Here is a 14426-nt window from a genome sequence, read left to right as displayed (position 1 = left end):
TAGAATGTATTGTAACAGCCCATATTGGGCGTACGGCCCATAGGCCTTGTATACTGTAACCCTAGCCTATTAGGCTATATAATGAAGGCCACCCCCCCTGGTTAGGGTGTGCGGTATTTCTCTACATGGTATCTGCCCTAATTACGATCTCCACCTTCCGCCCGCACCGCCGCACCATCGGCCGCGTGCGCCTTCGCGCCGCCGCCAGCCTGGGCTCCAGCTCCGACGCGCCGCTCAGTCAAGGCCTCTGCCTTCGCGCGGATTGCCGCCCGGGGCTGTCGCGCCTCTTCTAGTCGCGCCCATGACGTCGTCGTCGAGTTCCTCCTCCACGACCGGCGCCATCAGCCACCCGTCGTCCGGCGCCAATGGGGATTCCGTCGCTGCTCCTCTCTTCGCCGCCTACGCCTCTGTCAACGTGAAGCAGCACGTCCCCAACGCGCTCAGCCTCGAGCGCCCGAACTACTCCAAGTGGCAGGCGTTCTTCACCGCCCTCTGCGGCAAGTACGGGCTGCTCGGCCACATCGATGGCACGGTGGCCGCGCGTCCGACTGACCCCCTGTGGTCTCAGCCCGACGCCTGCATCCGCGGCTGGATGTACGGCTCCGTCGACGACACCGTCCTTGACCTCGCCATGGAGCCTGAACAGGATGCACGCGCTCTGTGGGTCTCCATCGAGAACTTGTTCCAGGCGAACAAGGAGTCCCGCGCCGTCGTCCTCGAGCAGGAGTTCCACAATCTGTCCCAGGGCGACCTCTCCGTCGATGCTTACGCCCAGCAGATGAAGCGCACCGCTGATGCCCTCCGGGAGGTCGGTCACACCATCTCCCCCGCGCAGCTCGTGCTCAATCTCCTGCGTGGCCTCAACTCCCGCTTCGCCAACACTGCCGACATCATCTCCAACACGTCGCCGCTTCCCGACTTCAAGTCTGCCACCAACATGCTCCGCGTCAAGGAGCTCCGCCTTGGCACCGAGGCCAAGACGGCCTCGGCTTCCGCTCTGGCAGCCTCCACCACCTCCTCCTGCACGTCGCCATCCTGCCAGTCCACCCCTTCTGCGTCCACCAATCGTGGGGGCGGTGGCAAGGGCAGGAGTGGCAAGGGCAAGGGCGGCCGTGGTGGCAACGGCGGCGGTGGCAGCAGCGGCGGTGGGCGCCACCAGCAGCAAGGTGGCCCTGGCGGCGGTGGCCGCAACCAGCAGCACGGCGGCAGTTTCGGCGGGCGTCAGCCGGCCGGCCCCTGGGTTTGCTACAACCCTTGGGCTGCTCCGTGGCCTCCCCAGCAGCAGCAGCAGTGGGGTGCGCCACCTGCGCCTCCTCCACAGGCACACACCGCCTTCGCGCCTCCGCAGTTCTCCGCTGCCGGCGGTCCTCCGGCGTACGGGCCTCCGGGCCACTGGGACTCGGCAAGCTTGATTGCCGCCCTCAACCAGATGGCGATCCAGGGCGGGTCTGCACCCTGGGTCATGGACAGCGGAGCGACATCTCACATGTCCTCCAATGACGGTATTTTACTTTCCCATCTCCCGTCGCCACCGTCGTCCATTACGGTCGGCAACGGTCAATCAATTCCTATTCATTGTCGTGGCACTTCTGTTCTTCACATAGCTGATCGTCCCTTTCGTCTTGATAATGTTCTTGTCGCTCCCCAACTCGCTCATAATCTGTTATCTGTTCGACAGCTTACTCGCGACAATAATTGTTCCATTGAGTTTGACGCCTATGGTTTTTCTGTTAAGGATCTGCAGACCAAGACGGTCCTTCTTCGGTGCAATAGCAATGGGGATCTCTACACCATTCCACATGACATGCCACCTCGCTGCCATGTCGCCACCGTCTCCCCGGAGTTATGGCACTCCCGCCTCGGTCATCCTTCACCTGCCGTCGTCAACGCTCTTACTAAGCTCTCAGCTATCCAGTGTAATAAAGCAGCTCGCCACATTTGTCATGCCTGCCAGCTTGGCAAGCACGCTAGGCTGCCATTCGCTAGTTCGGTTTCTAGTACATCAGCTCCCTTTGAACTTGTTCACTGCGATGTCTGGACCTCTCCAATTTTGAGTATTTCTGGCTATAAATTTTATCTTGTCATAGTTGATGATTATACACATTATTGTTGGATCTTTCCTCTTCGCCATAAATCAGAAGTTCATGACCATCTTGTCCAGTTTGTTGTTTACGCTCATACACAGTTCAGTTTTCCTGTGCGCTGTTTTCAGGCAGATAATGGCACCGAGTTCATCAACAACGCCACCGCTACCTTCCTAGCTAGCCGCGGCATCCTGCTACGCACCTCGTGCCCCTACACATCCGCCCAAAACGGCAAAGCTGAGCGAATGCTTCGCACACTGAACAATGCTGTTCGCACGCTTCTGTTTCATGCCGCCATGCCTCCATCCTACTGGGTCGAAGCTCTTTCCACCGCTGTGTTTCTAATCAACCGGCGGCCGTCATCATCCATACATAATGGTATTCCCTATCATCTTCTTCACCGCAAAATGCCAGATTACTCCATCCTTCGCGTTTTCGGTTGCCTGTGCTATCCGAACCTTAGTTCCACGACTTCTCATAAACTATCCCCTCGCTCAGCAGCGTGTGTTTTCCTCGGTTACCCTCCTTCCCAGAAGGGCTACCGGTGTCTTGATCTTTCTACTCGCAAGATCATCATCTCTCGCCACGTTGTTTTTGATGAGACTCACTTTCCGTTTGCGGCTTCCAAGCCCCAACCGGATTCTCTTGATTTTTTGATACAGGATATACTTCCCGCGCTTGCCCCGTCTACCTCAGACGTTCGGCACTCGCGGGCCTCGGTTGCGCCCGCCTCGTCTGCACCAGACGATGCCGGCGACCCCGTCGGGCTGGACCCGGCCATCCTGTGGCATGGTGTTGCCTACAGGCTGCCCCAGGCGCCCCGGCCGGCCTCGCCCACCTCCTCGGCTTCTCCTACGCCGGCCGGTGCCCCCGCCGTTGCCACTGATCGGCAGCGGTTCGGCATCCACTACACTCGTCATCCGCGTCCGCCGCCGCCTCCTCAGCCGACGCCGCCGTCGGACCAGCAGCAGCCGCAGGTGCCCTCGGCTCCAGTGCCGCAAGCAGCGGCGCCCCGGGCTCCAGAGCCCCTTGCGCGGGAGACTCGGTCCCGGACGGGTTCATTGCCGCCGCCCATGCAGCGGTATGGCTTCACCGCCTCGACCTCCGCCCTGGCTTCTCCGCTGCCAGGCAACACCCGTGTCGCGCTTGCCGATGCTAATTGGCGCGTGGCGATGACCGACGAATACAAGGCGCTTGTGGACAATGGCACCTGGCGTCTGGTTCCTCGACCGCCTCGTGCCAACGTCATCACCGGCAAGTGGGTCTTCAAGCACAAGTATCATGCTGACGGCTCTCTGGCTCGTCATAAAGCCAGATGGGTTGTTCGTGGCTTCTCGCAGCGGTACGGCATCGACTACGACGAGACGTTCAGCCCGGTTGTCAAACTGGCCACCATCCGGGTCGTCCTCAGCATCGCCGCTTCTCGCTCCTGGCCGATACATCAGCTGGACGTGAAGAACGCCTTTCTTCACGGCCATCTGAACGAGACCGTCTACTGCCAGCAGCCGCCCGGCTTCGTCGACCCGGCAGCTCCCGACCACGTCTGTCTCCTGCAAAAGTCCTTGTATGGACTCAAGCAGGCGCCCAGGGCGTGGCACCAGCGGTTCTCCGGCTTCATTCAGCGGTCTGGCTTTACTGCTTCGACCTCTGACACGTCCCTCTTTGTTTACCGAGCGGGTGCCGACATCGCCTACCTACTGCTCTACGTCGACGACATCATTCTGACAGCCTCGTCGACCCCGCTTCTTCGTCGCATCACCGAGCTACTTCACTCCGAGTTCGCCATGACGGATCTCGGGGATCTTCATCACTTCCTCGGGATCTCTGTCACGCGTTCCGCTGACGGTCTCTTCCTGTCGCAGCGCCAGTACGCTGTGGATCTGCTCCAGCGCGCCGGCATGGCTGAGTGTCAAATCCACGGCGACTCCCGTTGACACTCATGCCAAGCTCTCTGCTACAGACGGCGCACCGGTGGCGGATGCCACTCAGTACCGCAGCCTCGCCGGTGCACTTCAGTATCTCACGCTGACTCGTCCGGACCTCGCTTATGCCGTACAGCAGGTTTGCCTCTTCATGCACGACCCGCGCGCGCCTCATCTTGCGCTGCTCAAGCGTGTACTGCGGTACGTCAAGGGCACCCTCTCCACCGGGCTTCACATCGGCACAGGTAGCATCACCAGCTTGTCCGCCTATTCCGATGCTGATTGGGCTGGTTGTCCCGACTCTCGGCGCTCCACTTCAGGCTACTGTGTCTTCCTCGGCGACAACTTAGTCTCTTGGTCCTCCAAACGACAAACTACGGTTTCTCGTTCGAGTGCGGAGGCTGAGTATCGTGCTGTTGCGCACGCTGTGGCTGAGACTTGTTGGCTTCGTCAGTTACTCCAGGAGCTCCACGTACCCATCTCTTCGGCGACGATTGTCTACTGTGACAATGTCAGTGCTGTCTACATGACCGCCAATCCAGTTCATCATCGTCGCACGAAGCATATTGAGATAGATATTCACTTCGTCCGTGAGAAGGTTGCTTTGGGACAAGTTCGGGTGCTCCATGTTCCATCATCTCATCAGTTCGCGGACATTATGACCAAAGGGTTAACTGTACAGTTGTTCACTGATTTTAGGTCCAGTCTTTGTGTTCGTGACACTCCCGCTTAGACTGAGGGAGGGTGTTAGAATGTATTGTAACAGCCCATATTGGGCGTACGGCCCATAGGCCTTGTATACTGTAACCCTAGCCTATTAGGCTACATAATGAAGGCCACCCCCCCTGGTTAGGGTGTGCGGTATTTCTCTACAGCACCCATGAAGAATTCAGGCCCTTCCCTCGCTGCTGCACTGAACTGAACCATCATGTTCAGGAGCCACTGAACTGAACCACCAACGCAGACTAACAAAGAAGGCAGCGGCAACCTGCAGAAATGAAACCCACGAGACGTTTAGAAATGATAGCGTGTTGCCGCTAGCCCAACAAACAACAAGCCGCATAAAATGCATACCTTTTACGTAAATCCAGGGAATGGCAGCTAGCATCAAAGCCTTCAGAAAGTGAATTCTTTATTTTCTGTGGACACAATTCTTCTCCTGAATTTTTTTTTCCGGTTGATATAATGATAACATCTCTAACGTGGTTAATCTTCATAAGTTCTTCCTTGCATTCATCTGCTTCACTCTCCTGCCTAAGCATCTCTGTAAACTCATCTGCATCATCTATCAAATCTAATTCATCAAGGGCCGTAAGGTATTCAATGCCATGAGGGAGGCGCTTCATCAGTTCTAGGCACTCTGAAAACCGTAGCTTATTAAGGCTTCCCAGTGCATCTTCTTCTATTTCAACTTGGTCGAGCTGCGAAGCACCCCGTATTTCTAGTTCTCTTTGACTAGGAAATGACTGTGCAGAGAAGCATAATGCCTTTCCATCATAAGCATTAAAAAAGGTAAGAAAGCATAAATTACGCAACACCATGAAGTTAGGAAATGAGTTCTCATCAAGTTTGGAGAATACCAGTTGCAGATGACTGAGGTTGTTAAGGTGCAACCAGGATGAGAGAATACGAGGCATCCGTTCCTTTTCCAGCTGCCCCACCAGTGTAAGTTTCGAGAGAGTTTCTGGTAAATAGAGTTCTTCCAATGGAAATACTTCATTTTCATTTGACGTATTAATGACCAATCTGACAAGATTGTTCATGTTAAGGAGAGCGCTACACAAGCTTGATGAGTGCTCACTTGTTAGACAGTCAACTCCAAATTTTCGTAATTCCGTCAAAGCTGCAACATCAAGTAGTGTCTCTGAGCTGGCTTTAAAATTTTGCAGAACATGCAGTCCTGTCAAGTTCCTTATGCCCCTAGGCACCTTAACTCCACCCTGATGGCCGAAACGTCCTTCAATGATACTTACGGTTGCATATAGATACCTAAGCATGCTTAGTTTTGCTACGTCCTTTGGTAAAGATAGTAGACAAGTACGTGATGTGTCCAGTACTTCCAAGTTTTGTAATCTTCCAATGGCCTCTGGTAGAATCTCAATTCTAGTACTCCGAAGACCCAAGAAACGCAGATTAAACAAGCAGAAGACCTCATTAGGTAGCATCTTATTTATTTTAGTGCCTTGCAGATCCAGTGTGGACAACAATACTGAGGATGCAAGGAGAGGCCTCAACAACTCAATATCAACAGAACTGGTAAAAGCTTGGGTTGCACGGAGATTAGTTGCACTAGATTGATCCATCGATACATTATTGGTGCTCTGTATTGACAGTCTACGTGTTCCATGTATTGAAAACTTCCCGCGACCCTCATAAACTCTACCAAAGCATTCTTTTTCTGCTTTCTCAATGGAAAGATGGCGGATAACGTCATGCATTCGGCAATGTTTCACTTGTCCAGACTCCTTCGTCACAACTTGTAGTAGGCTTCGGTTTACAAGATCACTCAAGTAGCCCTCAGCCACTTGCTCTAGTATTTTGTTGTCCTTTTCCTTGATGAATCCAGAAGTAATCCACTGCCTAATTATCCTCCGCCTCGTCAATTTGTAATCCTCTGGAAAAAGTGCAAAATGTAAGAAGCAATTCTTTAGTTGATACGGAAGATCCTCCAAGCTGACCTTCGGAATGTTATCAACACCAGGAATTGTCTTTTTAGTTGACTGCGACTCTAGCTTCTCGTACACATTTTTCCATTCTGAGTAAGTTGGGGATTTGCAAGATAGTAGATGGCCTATGCATGCAATAGCAATAGGTAGGCCTTCACACTTCTGTAAGAATTTTGCAGCCAAGTCATGTAACTCTGTAGGGAACCTTTTTTTACCACTATTCCAAAAAGCTAGCTTGCAAAATAACATATAAGAGTGATTTTCTTATATGTGGGAAATATGGAACGAGCGAAATTCCCGAATCTTCCGCCACCAGGGTTCTCTGACGACATCACTAATGGCGAAAATCAAATCCTCAACCAACATGTGGATAGCAGCAGGAGCGAGAGACCTAGCGGCTCTTCTTTTGTAAACATAACACTCTGGGCGCCTACCCTCTCTATCTCCTTTTTCCTTTTTTTCCCCTTTTGCCCGGTTAGCCGGCTGTAACCCTCCTTTATCAATGAAATAGGCACACTCTCGTGCCCTTTTCCTTTCAAAAAAAAAATAAGAGTGATTTTCTTGTAGCGGATCCAGCTTAATTGCACAGTTACTAGCTGCCAGTGATCCAACTTCAGATAATCTTGATGTGAGAACAAATCGTCCAGTACAATTAGTCAGCAAGATAGTTATGATATTATTTGTCCACACATCTTGTTCCCAAACATCATCCAAGACCAAGAGAAACCTTTTACCTTAATGATGGTTACGGATGACCTCAACTGCTCTTCTCATATCCAGATTGCTAGAATCGGTTGAGATACCAAACTCTAGCAATTTTCATCAGCAAGTCCTCAACTTGGTAGCTCTTGGACACGGTTACCCATGCAGCAGCATCGAAATCCAGTTTCACCATCTTGTAGACATGATCAACTAAAGTAGTTTGACCTACTCCACCCATCCCCCAAACTGTGGTGATTTTGGTGTTCCTTTCCTCCAAATAATCCACTATCCACCCCTTGAGCTTGGCTGCATTACCTTGAATACCCACTAGATCCTCTTACCTAGCAAAACACAAAGCTTGATTGGTGGATCTAGCATGATGGTCACTGTTTCCAGCATGTCTCTCCACTCCCGGGATGACATAACGGTCCCTCCTTTTTGCAGCCTCTTCAAGCTTAGCATTGATATCACGGAGAGCTAGGCGACGCCAAACCTTGACATGCTTGATCCTTTTCTTCATCTTGCCGGCAAATCCTCCATGCTTGTTGTCCTCAAGCTTGTACATGAACTCATCGACGACATCCTCGATCCGGAAAGATAGTTCCCAGATCTTGTTGACGAAGATGCCAGTGGTCTCATCGGCATCCCTGAACTTCTCTGACTCATGCAGGTAGGCCTTCATGCTCTTCAGCTCCTCCTCGGCTATACAGATCGCACCGAAGAGACCCTTGAGGGAAGCAGCTTCCTTGAACACAAGGATGCACCATAGGTTGCTGCCTCGTTCGCCAAGGCCGCACCTAGCTTGCCAATCAGCACTCTGACGATGGCCTCCGCCATGGTGGAAAATGAGTGGGCTTGCTTGAGTGCTCACTGCTCAGAGTTGTTACAGGTGGATGTATGTGGGTACCGAGTGGTGTGTGTTTTTTGTGCTTTTGAGTGTTTTGTTTGGTATGTGAACGTGATCACGGAAGGTAATGCCGATCTGGATCTACACTAAACAGCTCGAGCGCATAAAGAAATGCCCATGCAGAACGGCTGTTCGACTTCAATAGAGCAAAGTCAGAGGTCAAAGAGTGCCGACTTTGCTAGGCCCTTGTCAGTAGAACATGACCATCACATTGGTACCAGCTGGACTCCGGCCTTTGTTGCATAGATTATTAGTGTGATCGATCAATGCAAGTTTGCCCTGCCCATGTTCACCTTAAGAAAACAAGTGCTCGGCATGTGCAGTTGGGTTGGCCAGATGCAATTCTAAGGCTTTTTTTAAAAAAAAAGATAATTCTAAGCTTTCAGTGATGATCGTAGATAACTAGAACTCGCAATAGAAAAGAAACCAAAGATACCTATATATGGAAACCAGAACTCCAGATCACGAAACACGGGCCAGAGGCGCCGGCGCGGAAGTCCGCCGTATTCTCCGTCGACTATCCATCGCAGAGCACCTGAAGTGGCGGCGACGGCAGACGCAGAAGCGAGGAGGCCGCTCAGCTCCATGCGGCGGCGACGGAGGAGATGTCTTGATCAAGAAAGACACGAAGAGGTCTAATCATCATCACCACCGAGTACCCAACAGCCTGGGCCCAAAAACTCCAAATGTGTAAGGCCCATTTGGTAGTGTCTTGACTCCTCTTTGGGCTAGCGGCCCGTGTAGGAATCGGCCCTGCCCATCAAATTGCTCCGGGCTGTCCGTGTGCCAGCTCCACGGACAAACAGACATTTAGGGCTTGTTTGGCTTCACCTGTTAAAATTTAACACCCGTCACATCGGATGTTTGATGCTAATTAGAAGTATTAAATATAGACTAATTATAAAACTAATTGCACAGTTGGAGTGTAATTCGCAAGATGGATCTATTAAGCCTAATTAGTCCATGATTTGACAATGTGGTGCTACAGTAACCATTTGCTAATGGTGGATTAATTAGGCTTAATAGATTCGTCTCGCGAATTAGCACAGGGTTCTGCAATTAATTTTATAATTAGCTCATATTTAGTTCTCCTAATTAGCATCCGAACATCCGATGTGACACTGTTAAAGTTTAGCACCTTGTATCCAAACACCCCCTTACGCGCCAAAACTTTGCTTCTGCTGCAACCAAGAAAATAGAGTAACGCACTGGAGCTTGCTCTGTTTCCAGAAAACAGAGTAGGGCAACAAACCTCGCCTTCTGAATTTGATGCGCTTTTGCTCGTCTTCTTTGCTGTTATCCTTTTATATGTGGACCCTACATCCTGTGTAGGAGACTTGAGCCAGACTTCACTCAATCAAAGCAGGGATTTATGTAATAATGTCCCTGACGTATCTGAGATCAATTAAATAAACATGCCAAGCTTATCAAACTGAAGGACCTATATGAAAGGTAACCACCAACTGCAAAGCATGCCAGCCAGGTTCATCGGAACGAAAAGCATACGTATCAGGTTCAGCGGAACGAAAACTAAAGACACTGCAAGTTTATTACAGGCATGGCCGTCTGGGGATGCCTCTACCATGGATGAAATCAAGCAAAAACCATTCTTACAACTGACAAATTAACAGAAACCTGAACATACATGGGCAAAAGAACTGCAGCCAGACGATGGCACAGAGTTTCCTGGTTCCGTGCGCACTGCCCGTAAATCAAACAAGTAGATATATCTAGGAGCCAACGAACACTTTTTTTAGAATTCGTCCTGATTACAATCTCCTTGTCACCGGACTCCACCTGCTGCCTGCAGCAAAGAAACTTCGCTGCTGCTTCTCCTAGTAGCTTGGTTCTCCAGCACAGCCCTTGTGTCTTGAATCCTTTGCCTGCAGTAATTTAGTGAAAAAAAGGAATAATTCATGTGCAACTGAAGTACTGAACTAAAATAAAATACTGTGCTGACACTCTTTAGGTACTTCCTCCTTTCGAAATTATAGGTCATTTTGAATTTTCTAGATGCATAGAAATAATTATGCATCTAAACATAGGGTATATCTAAGTGCACAACAAAGTCTATGAATCTAAAAAAGCCAAAACGACCTATAATTTAGAGAGGAGGGAGTTTATGCAACTGTTTCAACCCTTAACCCTCCAATCCCAGCAAGTGTCTGCTATCGCTAGTTTAGTTATTGCACTTGAACTAATTCATGCGCAACCAAACATAAATAAAACAAAACAAAACAAAAGGAAGAAGACGTAATGGTGGTTCATGCTCATGTGCCCTTGTTTCAAAAGAAGAATAAATAACATAAAAGGTTGAACAAACATAAAAGTAACTTGCACTATTAGGTGCTTCTTGTTTATTATATGCTCTGTTAATTACTAGTATGTATGCATATGAACGCAGAAGTAAAACGTGAGAAGAAAACACCTCAGCATGTATTAATAATTGAGAATGAAGTTATTTACATGTATACATCGAACAACAGTATCAGTGAACAGAATAAAATAAACATTTACCGTGGCAAATAGCTGCATTCAGCAATTCATGCTTCAATCAGCGAATCCTTTCCCATATGTTTTTCTCAGTTAACATAACAACAACCTTTCTAATGTGTTTGATCTTCATATGCTCTTCATTGCGTTCATATGATTCACTTTCTTGCCAAAGCTTCTCTATGAGCTCCTCTGCAGTGTCTCGTAAATATAATTCCTCAAGGGTTGTAATGTATTCAATACCATGAGGGAGGTGCTTTAACTCTCGGCAGTCTCCAAGCACTAGCTTAACAAGGCTTTCCAATGCACCTTCTTCTATTTCGATATGCTTGAGCTGCGGAGCACCAATTATGTCTAATGTCTGGAGACAAGGAAATGATTGTGCATAGAAGCGAATTATCTTCCCATCATAAGCGTGATAAAGACTAAGACTGCATAAACTGCGTAATGTCACGAGACTAGAAAAGGAGTCCTCCTTAAGTTTGGAAGACGTCAGCTGCAATATAGTGAGGTTGTTCAGGTTTGACCAGGATGAGAAAATCTGAGGAATCTGTGTCTTCTCCAGCTGCCCTCTCAGTTCAAGTTTATAAAGAGTCTCTGGTAAACGGAGTGCTTCCATCGGTAATACTTCATTTTCGTTCAATGCCCAAACAGTTAGATGGGCAAGATGGGACATATTCGATATAGCACTACACAAGTTTATGGAGTGCTCACTTGTCACATCGGTAACTGCAAATGTTCTTAATTCTGTCAATGCTGCAACATCACGTAGAATCTCCTTGCTTGCTTTAAGACTTTGCAGAGCATGAAGTCCTGTCAAATTCCTTATGCCCCGAGGCGCACTAATTCCACAAAAACATGTCCAATTTCCTTCTCTGAGAAATAAAGATGCATACAAGTACCTAAGCTTCTTTAGTTTCGCTACATCCTTTGGTAAAGATTGCAGAAGAGTAGATGCTACGTCTTTGCAATCTTCCAACAGCCTCTGGTAGACTCTCAATTCGAGTTCTTCGAAGACCCAAAAAACGCAGATTGAACAAGTTGAACACCTCATTAGGCAGCATCTTGATTTGAGTACCTTCTAGATCCAATGTTGACAACAATGTTGAAGATGCAAGAATAGTACCCAACAAAGCAACATCAATAGAACTCTCAAAAGCATAGACTGCACGGAGATGTGCTGCATCAGATTGATTCTGTGGTACAATATTGATACTCTGTATTGACAGTCTCCGCGTTCCGTCTACTGAAAATGTCCCATTGCCCTCATAAACTTTACCAAAGCATTCTTCCTCCGCTTTGTCAATAGCAAGATGGCGGATGACATCATGCATTCGGCAACTTTTCAATCGTCCAACCTCATTCTTCCTCACAACTTGTAGCAGACTTCGGTTGACAAGATCATTCAAGTAGCCCTCTGCCACTTGTTCTAGTGTTTTGTTCCCCCTTTTCCTGATGAATCCAGAAGTAATCCAGTGCCTAATTAACCTCCTCCTCTTGATTTCATAGTCCTCCGGAAACATTGCACAATGCAAGAAGCAATTCTTCAATTCAGATGGAAGATCCTCCAAGCTGACTCTCAAAATCATATCCACACTCTTGATCACATTATTAGTTGAGTGCGATTCTAACTCCTTGTAAACAGTTTCCCATTCAGAGTGGGGTTTGATTGATAGTAGACGGCCTATGCATGCAATGGCAATGGGCAAGCCTTTGCACTTTTGCAAGAACTTTACAGCCAAATCAAGTAACTCTGATGGGCACCTTTTGTCATCACTGTTCCAAAAAGCTTCCTTGCAGAATAACTTCCAAGAGTGATTTGCTCCTAGAGGCTCTAGATTAATTGCACAGTTACTTGTTGCTACTGATGCAACTTCAGATGATCTTGATGTGAGAACAAATCTACCCGAACAATTAGTCGGAAAGACAGGCATGATATTATTAATCCACATATCTTGTTCCCAAACATCATCAAGAACCAAAATGTACCTTTTACCTTCGAGATGGTTACGGATAACGTCAACTACTCTTATCATTTCCATATTGCTAGCAATTGAGATGCCTAACTCTCTAGCAATTTCCTTCAGCAAGTAGTCAACTTGGTAACTCTTGGACACAGTTACCCATGCAGCAGCGTCAAAATCCAGTTTCACCATCTTGTAGACATGATCAACTAAAGTAGTTTTACCTACTCCGCCCATCCCCCAAACTGTGGTGATTTTGATGTTCCTTTCATCCAAATCATCCACTAGCCACCCCTTGAGCTTGGCTGCATTACCTTCAATACCCACTAGATCCTCTTCCCTTGCAAAACACAAAGCTTGATTGGTGGATCTAGCATGATGGTCACTGTTTCCAGCATGTCTCTCCATTCCCGGGATGACATAACGGTCCCTCCTTTTTGTAGCATCTTCAAGCTCGACATTAATATCACGGAGCTGGAGAGCTAGGCGACGCCAAACCTTGACATGCTTGATCCTCTTCTTGGTCTTTGCTGCAAATCCTCCAAGTTTGTTGTCCTCAAGTTTGTACATGAACTCGTCAACGACATCCTCGATCCAAAAAGATAGTTCCCGGATCTTGTTGACGAATATGCCAGTGGTCTCATCGGCATCCCTGAGCTTCTCTGACTCACGCAGGTAGGCCTTCATGCTCTCTAGCTCTCCCTCGGCTTTACGGATCTCACCGAAAAGGCCCTTAAGGGCAGAAGCTTCCTTGCACAGCAGGGATGTACCGTAGGCTGCTGTCTCGTTCGCCAAGGCCTCACCGAGCTTGCCGATCAGCAGTCCCACAACAGCCTCCGCCATGATGGTTTTGCGCGCTTGCTTGAGTGCTCAGAGGCACAATCAGACACGCGTGGCTGAGAAAGGCCAAATTTCACAAATCAGTTCTCGTTGAAGATCTGGACAATCTGAACTTCAAAAGCAACATTCGAAACTTTAGCTTGAACTGATGTAATTAGGCAATACGTACGTGCTGGAGATCGGTTCTCGTTGATGTGATATATAGTACGCAAGCTTCGACGAGTCAGAGTAGTAGTAGTTCTTTGTGATGAAGAAAGGACACACGGAAAAAATTACTTTAAGCTGTATGCGTGTCTTCAAAACTAATTAATACTGAACAATCTTTGAACTGAAATTTGACGGAGTGTAATTACCTGAATTTGAGGAAGCTAGAAAGCAAGCATGTGCTGCAACTCGGGGTGGGAGGAGTTGCATCCGGCGACCAACTATGCCGACCAACAATTATAGTGGACAGATATAAGAGGGTAAAGTTTCTGTTGAAGGAGACGGAGAAAAATCTCATGGCGTGTTGATCCAGAGGCTGCTTGGACGCTAATCAGTGCATGGGTCATCGTCAGTGCATTAGATGCAGTCTGGTTGAACGCACAAATAATTGTTACGTGGGTCATCCTCGTGCAGCATCAAGTTGGTGCTATGACTTAATTGGGGAACAGAAATTGGTGCTATCCAATATTACAATTGGTAGCGATGTTCACGTGGTAGCTTATACTACCGTAAATATGAGCATTCGTCCTCGATCTTAGTACCGGTTGCTTTTTTAGCCCGGTACTTATGTTAGTATTAGTACTGGGTTCAAAATTGCGGGTCCCCGAAGATCTTTTAGTATCGGGTCGTAACACCACCCGGTA

The 14426-nt window shown here is 48.5% G+C and overlaps 1 protein-coding gene and 2 pseudogenes across 1 annotated transcript; 1 reads left to right on the top strand and 2 right to left on the bottom strand.

Moving 5' to 3' along the window:
* Positions 1-301: 301 nt before the first annotated feature.
* Positions 302-2220, top strand: LOC105914902. Its single transcript, XM_012848115.1, has 3 exons — positions 302-1459; positions 1679-1916; positions 2213-2220. Exons 1-3 carry the CDS (start codon positions 302-304, stop codon positions 2218-2220), a joined length of 1404 nt encoding a protein of 467 aa, XP_012703569.1.
* A 2635-nt stretch (positions 2221-4855) lies between these two features.
* LOC105914901 lies at positions 4856-8211 on the bottom strand (annotated as a pseudogene).
* Positions 8212-9734: 1523 nt separating this feature from the next.
* On the bottom strand, positions 9735-14108 carry LOC101773334 (annotated as a pseudogene).
* Positions 14109-14426: the final 318 nt, after the last annotated feature.

Source organism: Setaria italica, chromosome VIII (assembly GCF_000263155.2).
Source record: "Setaria italica strain Yugu1 chromosome VIII, Setaria_italica_v2.0, whole genome shotgun sequence".
Taxonomy (NCBI): Eukaryota; Viridiplantae; Streptophyta; class Magnoliopsida; order Poales; family Poaceae; genus Setaria; species Setaria italica.
The sequence above is the reverse complement of the archived record's forward strand: the minus strand, read 5'-3'. Positions and strand labels throughout refer to the sequence as shown.

Bases quoted from the DNA above. Each gene is read 5' to 3' on its own strand.
- LOC105914902 (XM_012848115.1), top strand. From the start codon at position 302: ATGACGTCGTCGTCGAGTTCCTCCTCCACGACCGGCGCCATCAGCCAC. The intron at 1,460-1,678 runs GTCATGGACAGC...TCTGTTCGACAG, and splicing joins AGGGCGGGTCTGCACCCTGG to CTTACTCGCGACAATAATTG.